This window comes from Garra rufa, chromosome 20, assembly GCF_049309525.1.
Source record: "Garra rufa chromosome 20, GarRuf1.0, whole genome shotgun sequence".
Lineage (NCBI taxonomy): Eukaryota > Metazoa > Chordata > Actinopteri > Cypriniformes > Cyprinidae > Garra > Garra rufa.
In genome coordinates this window covers 17338056-17353806 of record NC_133380.1, presented here as the reverse complement: position 1 = coordinate 17353806, position 15751 = coordinate 17338056, and the positions used below count along the sequence as shown (strand labels likewise).

The 15751-nt window shown below is 38.3% G+C and overlaps 1 protein-coding gene across 1 annotated transcript in view; it reads left to right on the top strand.

Annotated features, from left to right (window-relative positions):
• The window catches only part of arhgap46a (Rho GTPase activating protein 46a), a 41176-nt gene extending 25425 nt beyond the window's left edge, over positions 1-15751 (top strand). Inside the window, exons 3-10 of the mRNA XM_073825862.1 lie at positions 2212-3517; positions 6615-7239; positions 8974-9063; positions 11502-11575; positions 11656-11855; positions 13927-14018; positions 14111-14280; positions 14368-15751. Of these exons, the coding sequence (XP_073681963.1) occupies positions 2212-3517; positions 6615-7239; positions 8974-9063; positions 11502-11575; positions 11656-11855; positions 13927-14018; positions 14111-14280; positions 14368-14562 (2752 nt within the window). The 3' untranslated portion in view covers positions 14563-15751. The remainder of the gene's footprint in view (positions 1-2211; positions 3518-6614; positions 7240-8973; positions 9064-11501; positions 11576-11655; positions 11856-13926; positions 14019-14110; positions 14281-14367) is intronic.

Here is a 15751-nt window from a genome sequence, read left to right as displayed (position 1 = left end):
AATTATTCACGCTTATGTCATTCCAAACCTGTAAGACCTTTGTTCATCTTGGGAAAACAAATTAAGACATTTTTGATGAAATACGAAAGCTTTCTGACTCTGCATAGACAGCAACGCAACTGCCATGTTCAAGGCCCAGAAAGGTAGTAAGCTACGAGAATACTTTATTCAACAATTTCTTCTCTTCCATGTCGGAGACTGTTGAATAAAGTCATTATTTTGTCAGAAACATCATGATTTCCACAAGTACAGCAGTAAAGTTGATGCTAATTTTATATCTGTGTTAGTGTTTTCTCTTTGTGCTGTGTAGTTTGTCCTTTGACCTCTTTTAACGGTCATTCCCTGTGGCAGGAAATTGAGCTGCCTGCTTGCTCACATCGGCAGAACTCGTAAAACAACAGCACATTGAATCTGTGGACCTTACATAAACATTTCTCCTGGATGTTCAGTGTCACATCCTGGAGACCCAAATCTACATTACAACATTCATGCACCTTAAAATCATATTTAGCACTCTGCTGTATTGTTAAAGTGACCTTGTGTGGATGTTATGTCAGTGTGTCATGCCAAGGCTGAATTTCACAGGAAAGAGCAGCTACATGTTTACAGTCTTCTCTTTGGTAGGTCAAATTCCTACAGCAGTGTCCCCTCTGTCACCACCTTGAGAAAACCACCACCATCTAAACACTCACACTCTGTGTGATTCAAGTGTCAAGTCTCTCTATCAGTGTGACAGACTTTGAACATTGTTGATTGTTGTGTTGTCACGTCACACCGTCTTCACAATGGCCTTGGGGCTCTGCCAGATGGCTGACTTCCAGTCTTCATATATGCTGTACCTGTCTGGCATCTCAAACGGTTGTTTATCTTCAAATGTGTGAGAAATGATTTGAGAAGAAAAGGGAACAACTCTAATGGAAGAAAATGCCTCAGCGGTTAAAAAAAAGAAAGGAAGTGCTTGGCCCACAGCGATATCCCTTTGTTGTTTCGAAATGCAACAGTCGATTATGATAGTCACAGCAGTGTTTTTTGACTACAATCAGACACAACTCTCTTATCTCTTACAACTTATCTCGTCTTTCTGAGATTGATAGGGTAGATTTGGTTTGTTTGTGTTTATGGAATGTAAAGGTGTAAGACGGAAGTATTAATTTGAGAAGTGACTCATCAGAAATCCCCACAGTAGATCGCTTTTTTTTTTTTTTTCAGAGGATTTCTTGGGGGTTTTTCTATTGTGGTGTCCAGTACATAAAAGGTCAGGCGAAAGCATATTCCTCATACAGTTCTTTCAATATAGGACAGAAGTTCATCTCCTCACACAGTTAACGGTAAATTAAGTATTTAGTGCTCTCTTTACTTGATTTCTTTTGAATGTTTGTATGATTAGGGATCATCTATATGTGTGACTTTCTTTTTTCGAACATCTATCACTGTTGAGTTTTCATGTATTTTCTAACATTTGGCAGAAAATTACTATAAAATATTATTATATTATGTGTGAGTCTGGACCACAAATCCAGTCATAATGGTTAATTTTTTTGAAATAATACATTGGAGAGGACAATATTTGGCCGAGATACAACTATTTGAAAATCTGAGGGTGCAAAAAAATCGCCTTTAAAGTTGTCCAAATGAAGGTCTTAGCAATGCATATTACCAATTTACAAAATGTCTTTATGGAACCTGAAAAATTGAGCATTTTGACCCATACAATGTACTGTTATATATTGCTACAAATATATCTGCCTCTTATGCCGTGTCAGTATATGTTGTTTTGGGAACAGTGCTATTAGTTTAGTCTTGGACTACTGAAGTTATGGACGTTGTTTGGTTTACAAGCAGCGGCAGATTGGCTTAGTGACAATAACATGTTGTATTCAAACTCTCGAACAAGAACAATTAAGGGAACTGCATTCATTTTCACCACAGAACTGTTTTAAACTCAAACATTGTAGTGCTTTAAAATCTATTTCAGCAGAACAATCATGGTTTTGTTTTCCTGACAATGGCATTATGGGTGTTTAAATAGACATTTTATACTCTTAACAGATCTTAGTTTCTCTAAATTGCTGAGAATTTAGCTCGACTTGTCTGGATGTTAAAGGCGCAGATGAAGATTGCAGCTTTGGAGTTGTTAAAGAAGTCATAAAGATGATTGGTTTTGGCTTCTTATATTGAGCTAAAATGCATTTCTTTTACTTCTTACAACAGGGAAGAGCACAGAGACGCGTCTCAGAGGTGGCAGCCCTCTCCTGGATCCAAAGCCGCCATGTTGGTAAAGGTCAGCAGCATTGGCAGAAGCCAGACAAGAGGAACCAGCGGAGCTGCTTCCCTTCATCTCCCACAGAGCAAACCCAGTGAGCATAGTGCCTGCACACTCAATCCTGGCAGTGTCAAATCTGTTTCAGGCTACATGCTGTCACCACAGGCTTACAAAACCACACCAGGAGGAAAAATAGCAGCAGACTCGAGGCAGGCCCACCACTTGAGGAAGGCGAGCAATGGCAGCTTTTGCCTGGTGACCTCCGAAGATTCGACAGCATCTCTCCGATCACAGCCTAGCTCACTTAGGCCAGTATCTCCTCAGTATGGAGCAACGGCACGCTTCTATGATGATCCATCATCTGATTGCCCCATTTACGACGAGCCTCCAGTAGATATGGAGGTTGAAGGTGCCCACCTACACAATGGCTTATCCAGACACAGTCTCCAGAAGATGAAACTTCTCCAGCACCCGGGTCAATCTCAAAACAGCTCCAGACACAAGAGAAACCCATCAGACTATAGTCCAGCAGGCTTGGAGTGTATCAAGCACATGGTGAATGTAGACCCCAAACAAGGGCTTCTTTCCACCTCACCAATCCCCTCTCCCAGCCCATCTCCGACCTCAGCATCCGAATCTCTGCTTCTCCCAACAAGAGGGCATCAGAAAGAGCCTGCCAGCCTGGAGAAGAAACAATCATGGAGGATCCTAGAAGCAGGTGTTCTCAGAGCCATGGAAGTGCACCATAGCCGGCAGGGCAGCCAAGGATCTCAGGACTATTCAACACCACCACCTCCCGCCATTAGCTACCAAGACTCAGGTTACTCAACTGGCCCATCTCCCAGTCTGCGAAGGAAAAGCAGGAGGAGAATGGGTGCCGGGACTCAGGGTCGACCGGGCTCCGTAGGCAGCACCGGAGAACTCACAGCCCTGAACGAGCGTCTGATGGAAGAGATGAGGGAGGTGGTAAGTCGCTCAAACACCATGCGGGAGACCAAATCTAGTCTTGACTCAGAGATGCTGGAGAGCTCTTCCTCTCAACGCACACATAGTGTGGGACGGTGCTCCTCAAGGGAGGATGTTGCTTCTTGCAGCAGGTCAGTTAGCAGGACAAGTAACCATTCCGGTATGGGGTTCACACCTCTAGAGATTCCAGGACGACAGAAGAGGACGTATGAAAAAGTGGACACGCTTGAGAAGAGTCTGACTTTGTCCTCACCTGAGACTGCTGGACCCCCTTCACAGGTACTACATGTAAGTACAATTTTATTGTTCATTTGCTTGTTAAAGCATTAGTTCGCTTCCAGAATAAAAATGTCTTGATTTACTCACCTCCTTATCAGCCAAGATGTTCATGTCTTTTCTCAGTCAAAAAGAAGTTAGGGGTTTTGAGGAAAACATTCCAGGATTTTTCTCTTTATAGTGGACTATAATAAGGTCCAAATTGCAGTTTCAGTGTGCTTCAAAGAAGCTGCATTGAAACTGCAATTTGGACCTTCAACCTGTTGGCTTCCATTGAAGTCCACTATATGGAGAAAAATACTGGAATGTTTTCCTCAAAAACCTTCTGTTTGACTAAAGAAGGATTAACAAACATCTTGGATGACATGTGGGTTCAAATTCAAACATTAGTTGGGTTTCATGAATCAACAATGATTTTAAAGCATTTTTTTTAAAGATATTAAAAAGAAAAACTGAACAATGCAAGTAAATGGGGTCCAAAACAACAATAAACCAACATTTTTGGGTGAACCGTCTGTTCAATTGGGAAATTAACAATGAATTAAAAATGAACAATAGCATTTATAAATTAAATGCATTGATGTTAACAAATTAAATCGTATTGTAAAATATTACAGGTGACCTTTTGGTAAACTATGACTTCCTTATAATGAGCTTAACATTTACACGTCCTCCAGGGGAGCAACTTTTACCTTGTTATTTTATAAAGATTTGCAGTCTCGCATAAAATATGTGTATGAACTTTTGGCACAGTGTATTTTCCCCAGATCTTGAGTTTCAGCATCATTAAAACCCAGACGTCGTATTTGTTTAATTTCCATGTGGGACTGTTGGGAGCGAGCTTGGTTTGGTTGAAGTTTTTCATGCCTGTCTGATTTTTTTCCCCCATGGTCTTTATTAGAAACAGATTATTATGTACACCTTACACCCAACTATTATAGCATAACAGTGATGTAAAATATCAGTCTCGTAGTTATTTCAGTCTAAATCATAAATTGCAATGAGGCAACAACATCTTTCTCTTGAGTATTCAACATTGCAGTCAGGCGAGTTAGAGGTAATTCCCAGGACACACATGATTCTAGTTAAGAGCAATGATCACTCAAAGGAACGATCACTGCTGCTCTGACCCGTAGCAAAGCTGTAATCTGTCCTCCCTCAGTGATGAATTCTATCTGCATTGTTCAACAGCAAGGCGCCCAGAGGACCGTAGTTTCTCAAATGCCTTCAAGAATTAACTACTTCGGTTTCGGTCCAAATCAGCTCTAGAAACATCAAAGGAATTATTTAAGGCTTTGAGACTTACAGGTGCTGATCTTTGCGAATGTTTTCTTTACCTATTTAAAAAGAGACGATGATATCTATTCCCGTTGCGCCCACCTCTTCCCCTCCTGCCATCTTCTGATACGATTCCAGCAGTGGTCTGCCATGGTAATGGGTGAAATGCCAGAACGTAGCGGAGCTGCAAAACACGACGCCTATTGAGCAGGAAGGATGGCTACTGTGGCCCATATGGTAGTATCGCTGACACAGACGGGACAGTTGGGTCCTGGACAGGCGTGGTCACTGTACAGACCAATTGTGTGTCTACGGTGCAGCCGATAGGGGTTTGCTACCTGCTGGGGATTGTTCCATAAGCTCATGACATCATAGGTCACCTCATTCCCTGGTGTATAAGTCATTTCACCACATTGGCATTTCAATGTGCTAATTCCAAAAATTATTGGCAGATGAGGGTGGATATACAGGAAAAAATGATAAAAAATGTTTTGCAAATATTACGTAATATATTATATTTTGTCAGAAATAAACCAAAATAAAATATAAATTTTAGATTTACATGATTTAAAATATAGAAAAAACAGTAATATTGTGAAATATTATTGCAATTAAAAATATAGGTTTTCTATTTTAATACACTTTAAAATAGAATTTATTCCTGTGATGCAAAGCTGAATTTTCAGCATCATTACTCCAGTCTTCAGTGTCACATGATCCTTCAGAAATCATTCTAATATGCTGATTTATTGTGTAATAAAAAGTTTAAAAGAACAGGTTTTATTTAAAATATGAATATTTTCTAACAATTCTAACACATCCCTGCTGAGGAAAAGTATTATTTTCTGAATAAAAAAAAGAAAAAGAAATTATAAATTTACTGACCCAAACCTTTGAATATTAGTGTATATTTATTTTTTGGTGTGTAACACAACATTTCTATTTTGATTAAACACTGTTCTTTTTAACTTTTTCTTTATCAAAGAATCCTGAAAAAAAGTATCACCGGTCCCAAAAAATATTAAGCAGCAACATTGATTATAAATCAGCATATTAGAATAATTTCTGAAGGATCATGTGACACTGAAGACTGGAGTAATGATGCTGAAAATTCAGCTTTGCATCACAGGAATAAATTCTATTTTAAAGTATTTTAAAATAGAAAACGATTATTTTAAATTGCAATAATATTTCACAATATTACTGTTTTTTTTTCTGTATTTTTAATCGAATAAACACAGCCTTGATTGGCAGAAAAGACTTCTTTAAAAACTTAAAATCTTACTGATCCCACACTTTTGAATGGCAGTGTATATATATATATACCTGAACCTGAACTTTAATTCTTCTGCTTGAATAACCTCTATGAATTCTCATTTTTACCCAGAGTGTCCTAAAAAGTTTATATAAAGGATAAAAGTGAAATTAGCACATGCGTTGTGTCTGGTTTTTGTAACAGGAATACAACTTTCAGCTCAGCGAGCGAGGCAATGACTGCATAAGGGACCTCCTTACAGGACAAAATTCCTCTAGGGATCAAAATGAGGCCATTGCTGGATTTGCACTATTTTTTAAAGACATAGAAGGAGAAACAACTTACTGTAGAAGGACTTTTTATGTCAGCGATTGGTCATACTTCATCTATAGTGTATTGGAATTCTGTATCAATAGTGTTTCATTGAGTTTGTGTTTCTGTGTTAATTTAAGTGCTGAACGGAAGATCTGAAGGACAGTAAAGTTCACTGAAAAGCATTTGAACAAAGCAGCAGTGTAAAAATAGCTGTGTTATGAATGATTTTGCATTTCTCATCCTGTTTCTCCTCTTCTATAGGCAGAAACTCTGGAGCCAGCGGTTCAGTTAGAAAGCAGAAAGAAAGGTATGGGAGATAACCGAACAGGCTCACTCGGCCCTCATCGCCATGCAGTCAGTGATAGCAATTTGCAGGCAGGTGATGGTGGGGCGTACCAGCTGTCATACGCCACCCTCCGTCAGCCCCCACCCCCAGACGCCAACATGGCCGACTGGGCCAGCAAGCACCTGAACATGCACACCCAGGGCCTGTTCCGCCGCCGAGTCTCCATCGCCAACATGCTGTCCTGGAACCGCGGCTCCATCAAGAAGCCCATGCTGATGACCAACGACCGCACTGTACGCAAAGAAGCCTGTGAGATGTTTAAGCTCGTCCAGGCGTACATGGGAGACCGACCCTCGCGGCTGGACCGGCGTCATGCGGCTCTCCTCATTGTCACAAAATGCTGGGGCATGCAGGGCCTGAGGGACGAGCTCTACGTCCAACTCGTGAGGCAGACCACAGGCAACACCAGCCCACGCAGCCTGGCAGCAGGCTGGGAGCTCATGGCTGTGTGCCTGGCCTTCTTCGCTCCTTCACCCAAGTTCTGCTGCTACCTGGAAGGCTACATTCAGCGGCACATGGAGCCAGCCAATGACAAGAAACGTGAGTTTGTCAATTAATTATTTAAAAACATGTACACAATCTTATAGACCAATTCGGGGGTTTGCAAACAGTGATGACGTTTTTTGTGGGCGGAGCTTATCTGGTGGCAGAAAATAACAGTTTTCAGGTAGCGGTTTATGGAAGCCATGGAATAAAAGAATAAAAAAAAGGAAAATTTGCATTTATATTTCAAAATTCTGACTTTATTTTCGTTATTCCGAGATTATATATCATAGTTCTGACAAGAAAAATAAACTACATTCTCTCTTTTCCTCTTGGCTTAGAATCGTGAGTTTATATCCCATCCTTCTGGGGTTTTTTCCTCAGAATTGACAAACTTGCTATTGCTGAGCTATAAAGTCTGAACTAGGAGATATAAACTTGCATTTGCGGAAAAAAAAAACTAAGAATTGTTAAGCAAAATAGGTATGTTATTGGTTTAAATAGTATTTCATACTGTGACTGTAGGGCTAATGCAATATGTCCCCTATGAACTGCATATGTAAATATTATGTAGACAAATTGTTTAAATCAAATTTATGCTTTAAAAGTAGAGTAATCATAGGAGGTTTTATCCATTAGTCTGTCCGTTTAAACGTCTGCGTTTAGCTTCAAATGGCGTTTTTGACGACAGTATTCTATAAAAATGATTTGCATACTGATTCTGACATCCAAAGGCACAATACATTTGTCTCTTATTCCATGGATTTTACCTGCTTCCCTCCACTTGTTATTAGTGTTTTTTTGCAGGTGACGTAACTGTGATGTCTACTTCAAATTGGTCTATAGACTGTGTGTTTTGCCCAATCAAGGTAAAGCTGTTTAGACAGGATACATTCTTGTGCTGTAGAACAGCTGAAAGAAATTGAGGACCTCGAGACATATTTAAAATATGTCTCGCCTTAAAAATGCACAGAACACATCCTGTGTGAAAGGCCTGCGGGGCCAGCCTCAGACAGATCAATTACAAAGAGACCAACTTGACTACAAAATGGATAGCTGCGGTCTAGAAATAAGCCTTTGTGCAATGATATAAAAATAAAACAAACAATATATTGACTTAAAAAGACACTTTTTGTATTGCTTTCCAACTTCATTATATAGAAAGATTTAAAGTGCTGAATGTATTTTTTGACTGTACCAAAGCATAAAAACACCATTCTACCCGACCTAAAAAACCTTGGCATCGATTTAAAAAAAACTTTTTGACCAGAGGCATATTAAAACTCAAACTTACAGTGTAAGGCTCATTGCTTTCCATTGTCAACTGCGCTTGTTCGTGTTGTATATCCTCAATCTGGCAACCGGCATGAGCGCAGCGTCTGAGCAGTAAGGGGTGGGAGAAACTATTTTGAATTTGGACTGCAGTACCCATTTCAACTGCTAGCTGTCAATACAACAACTGCACCTTAAAACAAATGCTATTCTTTTGTACATTCTATTCATCCTGAAATATATATATCTCACGGTTTCCACAAAAATATTAACCGTAACTAATAGTAACTGTTTTTAACACTGATAACAATAAAGCAATAAAGACTTTTTTTAAGACTAAAACAGCATATTAGAATGATTTCTGGACTGGACTAATGATGCTGAAAATTAAACATTAAGATCACAGGAATAAATTTGATTTTAAAATATATTAAAACTGATTTTTTTTCATTATCAAATGACAGCACTATTTTATATGGGTTATTTAATGTTCTTTTTCTTTTTGTGTTTTCATTGCAGTAACCCAGTACATATTGGACCAGCAGGATATTAAGAAGAAGAACTCAAAGTCAAGGAAGAAGAGAAAACAAAACTCAGATGAAGCAGAAGGTAGTTTTTCTTTAAGGTCCCCATGAAATCAAAATGAGTTTTTTGTCTTTTACTATGACTATGTTAGCCTTAAGATTTTCTATAAGCTAGTGCTCCAGAACAATGACAAAATGCGCATTTAAATGATATAAGCATTCAAAACCTACACCAATATGGATCAACAATTTTGATGATGTCACACTGCACTTCAGCTTCTCATCAAACTTTCTGTCCAATCAAATGCACTCTAGAATTTGAAGCATCCCGCCCCCTACACTATAAATAAATGCTGCTGAATTTTTGCTCACAGAATTAGTATTTTCTGTAAGGTTAATGGCATGTAGTGCACTATATAGAGGATAGGGAATGATTCGGAGTGTAAATATGCTTTCCGCTGGGGCAAATGAAGTCTGGTTTTGCAGACTTCAGTCTGCTCCGGTCCAGAGACACGATAGCACAAAGTGGAACATATGTGTGAGTCAGCATCCTACACAGAATGCTATATTTTATTGTGATATGGCTGACATTGTGGCTGTCGTACAATGTCAGATGCGGCTTTACCGAGCTCAACGGCTCTGGTCCAAGCTGTGAAATAAACAAAACACTATATAAAGGGAGCAGGGCTGCTTGATATGTCCCGCCCTGTCTTTCTGTTTCAGTTGGAATTACGTCAACACGTGGAATACCACTGTGTGTTTCAAAGCACTTCAGTGGACCTTGGTTCCTTATCCAAGAACAAAAAAAGAGTAAATTAACTTTTAAAGTCACTTTGTTCAGTTTATTGTAATAGATCAACCAACCAGTGTTATTCACTGCACCACTCTGAAATAACACTGGTATGCAGGCCTCTGTAGAGAGATATTGAGTGCTTTTCATTTGTAGCTGCATTAGTGGAATCGATTATTTGCCATGTCAATAATGTTAATTAGCCCTTTTGGGCAGGACACATCACGTGCGCTTGTCAGTAGATGACAGTGCCTCCGTATGGTGATACTTTGACCTTATGACTGTGACCACAATGAGTGGTCCTGATGATCTCATTAAATTTCTGCCTACACATTGACCGCAGTGAGGATCTCTTACACTGTGACTCACAGCTACTGCTGCAACACTAGTCACAAGCCCATTAGACCGGCCACTTGAAGGAGCAGGATATGGCTCATACGTCTACCCTGGCCTGCAATGAGTCATTTAGTAGGATCTGATGGGCATATGTCCAGATGAGAGGGTCGACTTCACAGATACTGCTGCAGCTGGGTGTGAGTCACCATGGGGGATTCTTGAGGTTAGATCTGGTCTGAGTGTAGGGCCAGCTCCTCAACTCAGCTGAGGAGTTTATTGGGATGTTAAGTTGAAAGCCCTGATGACAGAGCCATTGTAAAACAGGAATTTGCTCATCTCTTTGACTTAGGGAGTCACCACAAAGATCTGTGTGGTCTTATTTGTGGCCTCTGAAAAGATGTTGTTTCCTCTGGCTTTCTTTCGCTTTATTGTTGCTTTTCATTTCAAATTAGGGCAAGCTGTTGTTCCAAAGCCGGACCACCAGCGCTTATTCAGTCATGCAAAATATCAGACTTAAGTCTGCATGTATGAATGTATGTTTACCCTGTAAATTAACTGTTTAGGACAAAAAAAAATCAAGGGCAAATTTATGATGCAGTATCTCTCATTAGACGTAATTGCAGTCTGGTGCACGGAAATTGACGAGAGCTTATGTCAACATGCGTGTGCGTCACCTGTTTGCCATAAATCTGAAGAGGTGTCGAGTTTGGGGCACATTCCAGAAAAGATGCTTTTTATCGCCGCACAGATTTTTACCATCTGGCTCCTTTAGTTAAGATTGGCAAAGCCTGTATTAGAAATGCCCCCTATGGATTTTATGAAGCTCTCCTGAAACCAGAGGAATCCTGCTGTGGTTTCTTTAAAACGCTGAGCATAAATTTAGCATTGCTGGATGTACAATAAATCCCAGTGATTCCACAAGCCTAGAGTTTGTTTTAAAATCTGACATCAAGTGATTTCTGGGAATATCATTTATTCCATCTAGTGGAAAATGTTCTGCGACGTCTACTTTTACAGTTCCTGGCCCTTACATAACACAAGGACAAGACAGAGCATTGATAAAACGCAGCCTAGTAGAAAATCCCTCTGTCTGTTTACTTCGTCTGAGTCACTGCTAACAGAATGTGCTGGCTGGATTTCATCCTCCACACTTTTGATACAGCTAAATTTTCATTTTTCATTCACTGTTAAAACAGTGAGTCATTTTGAAGAGTTTCACTCCTCATGTGCCTCTGTGATCCCATGATCTTTGATTCCATAACAAGCAATGCAGCCAGACAAAGAAAGGTGACTCACTTCTCAAAGTCTTAACCTTGTAAAACAGGTTAGATGTAAATCTGTCAGCGAGGTTCTGTGTCTAAGAATAGTAGCAATCACTCATGTTTTTTCATCTCCAGCTCTGCCGGTCAGCACATATGCCAAATACTGCCACCGGAAGCTCCAGAAAGTGGCCGTCACTGGAGGAAAAAAGGTGAGTTTTGAATCACACTAAAGGAGAATCGTATGTTTAAGAGAGAAAAACAAGTAGTAATTTCTCCTATTCCCATAAAGGGTCTTCGTAAGCCGAGTTTGGAGGAAGTGGACCACAGTCGGCGTGCCATCATTACCCCTTCGCTCTTCGGCAGCTCTCTAGAGGAAGTGATGGAGCGGCAGAGTGAACTCTTCCCAGACAGGAAGTTGCCGTGGGTGCAAGTGCAGCTGTCTCAGTATGTGCTGGCTCTAGGTGGAGCACAGACTGAGGGCATATTCAGGTAAGACCTGCTCAAATTCCTACTAATTAGGCAGAATAAAAGAGCACACTATAAGAGTGTGTTGACAAGTGCATAATTATAGTTGCAGAGCTACTAACTTAACTACATGTTTCGGTAATGTGACATTAGAACAGCTGTTTTATAACAGCGTGACAAAAATGAACTGATTCAATTATTCTATTGTTCAAAAATTTGTAGGATTTTTCTTAATGTTTTTGAAAAAAGGCTTATGTTTACCAAGGCTGTATTTATTTGATTATGATTATGTTCTAAAATGTAATTTTAAATAAATGTTTTCTATTTGATTATTAAAATTTTATTTATTCATGTAATCACAAAGCTGAATTTTCACCAGCCATTACTACATAAAGTACAGCAAAAACAGTATAATTTTGAAATATTTTTACTATTTAAAATAACTGTTTTCTGAAAGAAATGATAGAAATTAATTTATTTTATTTAGCAAGGATGCTTTTAATTGATCAAAAGTGATGATAAAAAGACATTTATAATGTTACGAACGATTTCACTTTCAGATAAATGCTGTTCTTTTGAACTTTCTATTCATCAAAGAAACCTGAAAAATTCTAGGTGTTTTTAACATAATAATAATAATTGTTTTTTTGAGCAGCAAATTAGAATATTAGAATGATTTCTGAAGGATCATATAACTGCAGTAATAATACTAAAAATTCAGCTTTCAAATCACAGGAATAAATGACATTTTTTAATATTTTTAAATGGGTAACAGTTGTTTTAAATAGTAAAATTATTTTAAAAATTGTATGTTTTTGCTGCACTTTGGAGCAGAGCAGAGGAGACTTCTTTAAAAACATTCAAATTCTTACTGTTCAAAAACTTTTGACTGGTAGTTTATTTTCAATAAGATAAATTAATAAAAAAGTAATTCTAACATGTTGATTTGGTGCTCAGGAAACATCAGTTTTAAAAACTTTCGAAAGCGGCTTAATATTTTTGTGGAAACTGTGCATTATGTATCTTTTAAATGGTAGTGTTAATAAATTAGGTTGTAGTTTCATTAGTAAATTGGGTCAAAAACATCTGTGACACACTTGAATGTTTTTGCTCTGACTGCAAAAATGAATCATATCTCATAGTAGGACTTTACACCCTTAAAAATCGAAGTAATTTGTAGAATAATAGTTAAGTTAGTTAAATAGTTAAACTACAGTCAATACAATCTTTTATTTGAAACATTTCAAATTACAATTAAATTGTTACTAGGCAAACTACAGTTTTAAAGGGATGGTTCACCCAAAAATAAAAATTCTGTCATTAATAACTCACCCTGACGTCGTTCCAAACCTTCCTAAGACATCGTTCATCTTCGGAACACAACTGTAGATATTTTTGATGAAATCCGAGAGCTTTCTGACCCTGCATAGACACCAATGCAACTGACCCATTCAAGGCCCGGAAAGATAGTAAGGACTTGGTCAAAATATTCCATGTTATGAAGCTATCAGAATATTTTTTTCTGCACAAAGAAAACAAAAATAACTTTATTTAACAATTTCTTCCTGTGTGTTTGTTGCTCTCATGAACAACCGAAGACTGACACGAAATAGAAACTGTTGAAAAAAGTATTAAGAAGAAACAATTCTCGTAGCTTTATAACATTATGGTTGAACCACAGATGTCACATGGAGTATTTTAACAATGTCCTTACTACCTTTCTGGCCCTTGAACGTGTCAGTTGCGTTGCTGTCTATGAGTCAGAAAGCTCACGGATTTCATCAAAAATATCTTAATTTGTGTTTCAAAGATGAACGAAGGTCTCACAGGTTTGGAACAACATGAGAGTGAGTAATTATTGACAGAATGTAAATTTTTGGCTGAACTATCCCTTTAAGATACTTCCCCAACACTAGTATATTTAACTCAAGAAAGGAAAATTGCACAAATTTTGGAAGTGAAAATAATATGCTCTGCAAACTCTGTGGCATGCAGTGTTTTCTAACTCGGTCACTTGTTCATATCTGTGCATATCCATAGTGTGCTGTCTCCCTCTGGTGGTCCTCAAATGTAACATTATAATATCCTCCTGCAGGGTTCCTGGTGACATCGATGAGGTCAATGCACTGAAGCTCCAGGTTGACCAATGGAGGATTCCTGAAAATCTATCAGACCCCAATGTTCCTGGTAAGCAACTATTCTCCAGGAAATATCTGCTGGCATTATGTTATCATACCAAAAACAAGCATCTAAACATCTATACCATTGTGTTTCCTCAGCCTCTCTGATGAAGCTCTGGTACCGTGAGCTGGAGGAGCCTCTCATCCCCATGAGCTTCTACAAGCAGTGTGTGAATAACTATGATGATCCTGTGGCAGCCATCAGTGTGGTGCAATCGCTCCCTGAACTCAACCGACTGGTGCTGTACTACTTCATCCACTTCCTACAGGTATTCACAACCTTCAACAAACACACACAATAGGCATGTTATCTGACTTATTGCATTGCTCTAATCCATATACCATGTTTTTCTCAGGTTTTTGCTCAGCCTTCAAACGTTGCAGTCACTAAAATGGACGTGAACAACCTTGCTATGGTAATGGCTCCTAATTGCCTTCGGTGCCAATCGGACGATCCTCGTGTCATATTCGAAAACACCCGCAAAGAGATGTCTTTCTTGCGAATGCTGATCGTACATCTGGACACAAGCTTCATTGAAGGCATTGTTTAAAGTTCTAACTACGAAACAGCGATACACAACCAACCTGCTTACATAAATGACATTGTGGACAAAAAAACTAAACAAAACCCAGGACAAAAGTACAATTTTCAGAATGATTGTTTGTGGGGGTTTTCACTGTTACTTTGGTTAGTTACAGTAGGTGTTCTGTCTACTTCATTGATATAAAAACTTTCAAAGTTGAAGTTAATTGATAACAGCAAACATTTTATCCCGAGTTCTTTGCATGGATAAGAAATGCATGAAAAAATGCAAATCTTCAGTTGCGATGAGTACATTAATGTGCATTGCAAGGGTCAAAGTTAATAGTAACTTGCATGGATGAATTGCTTTGTGAGCACTCAGATGCTGTTTGCTTGTTTTGTATAGTTCATAGTGACAGGCAGTAAAAAACACTTTATTTTGTTTGTTTTCTGACAGTATCTTTGTGTATTCGTGACTTTAAAAAAAGGATCATCTGTTTACAGGAGAAATGTATAAGTGTTGTAGTTTGATTTGAAAGCTTTAACTGTAGAAAAGAGGTTTTGTTTATTGGGGTGTGACTTTTTCATACTCTGTTTTAAGTACAGTATTTTAATAAGTGAAAGTTTTCTATTTTATTTTATGGTTTTAATGTTTTGTTTTGTTTTGTAAAAGCTACTATTGTTCCCTGATAATCAGGAATGTCATTCATGCAAAATTGTCCAGAGTCTTGAAATGGTACATTTTCATCTCCCATTGGAAGTCTGCAACTTCGTACATACTATTTAGATATACTACTATAAACAGAGTTTGTAAATGAATTAAATATATTAAGTGATATGCTATTATATGATGCCTATGAAATAGCATTTGAAGAATTAAAATATAAAATCTTGGAAGAAGAGTAAATAAAATCCAGGACTTCTCTAAAAAGACAGGTACCCTTTGTGTGATCGTGTTCTTTTTGAGTCTTTGTATGTAAATAAAGCTTGTAAATAGTGCTGCTTATTTTACTGATGTTACGTATAAATGGAACTGAGTGGTGCTGAGTTGTTGGTAAATAGATTTTAAAAAAATAACCATTTTTGTATTTGGTATTCTGTGCTATTGGCTGAATTGTGTATGAGCAAAATATTCTATACAACCTTTGGATTGTGTATGTATTTTGTGTGAAATGGATGTTGAGGAATATAATAAAGTTTCATAAAGATGTGTTACA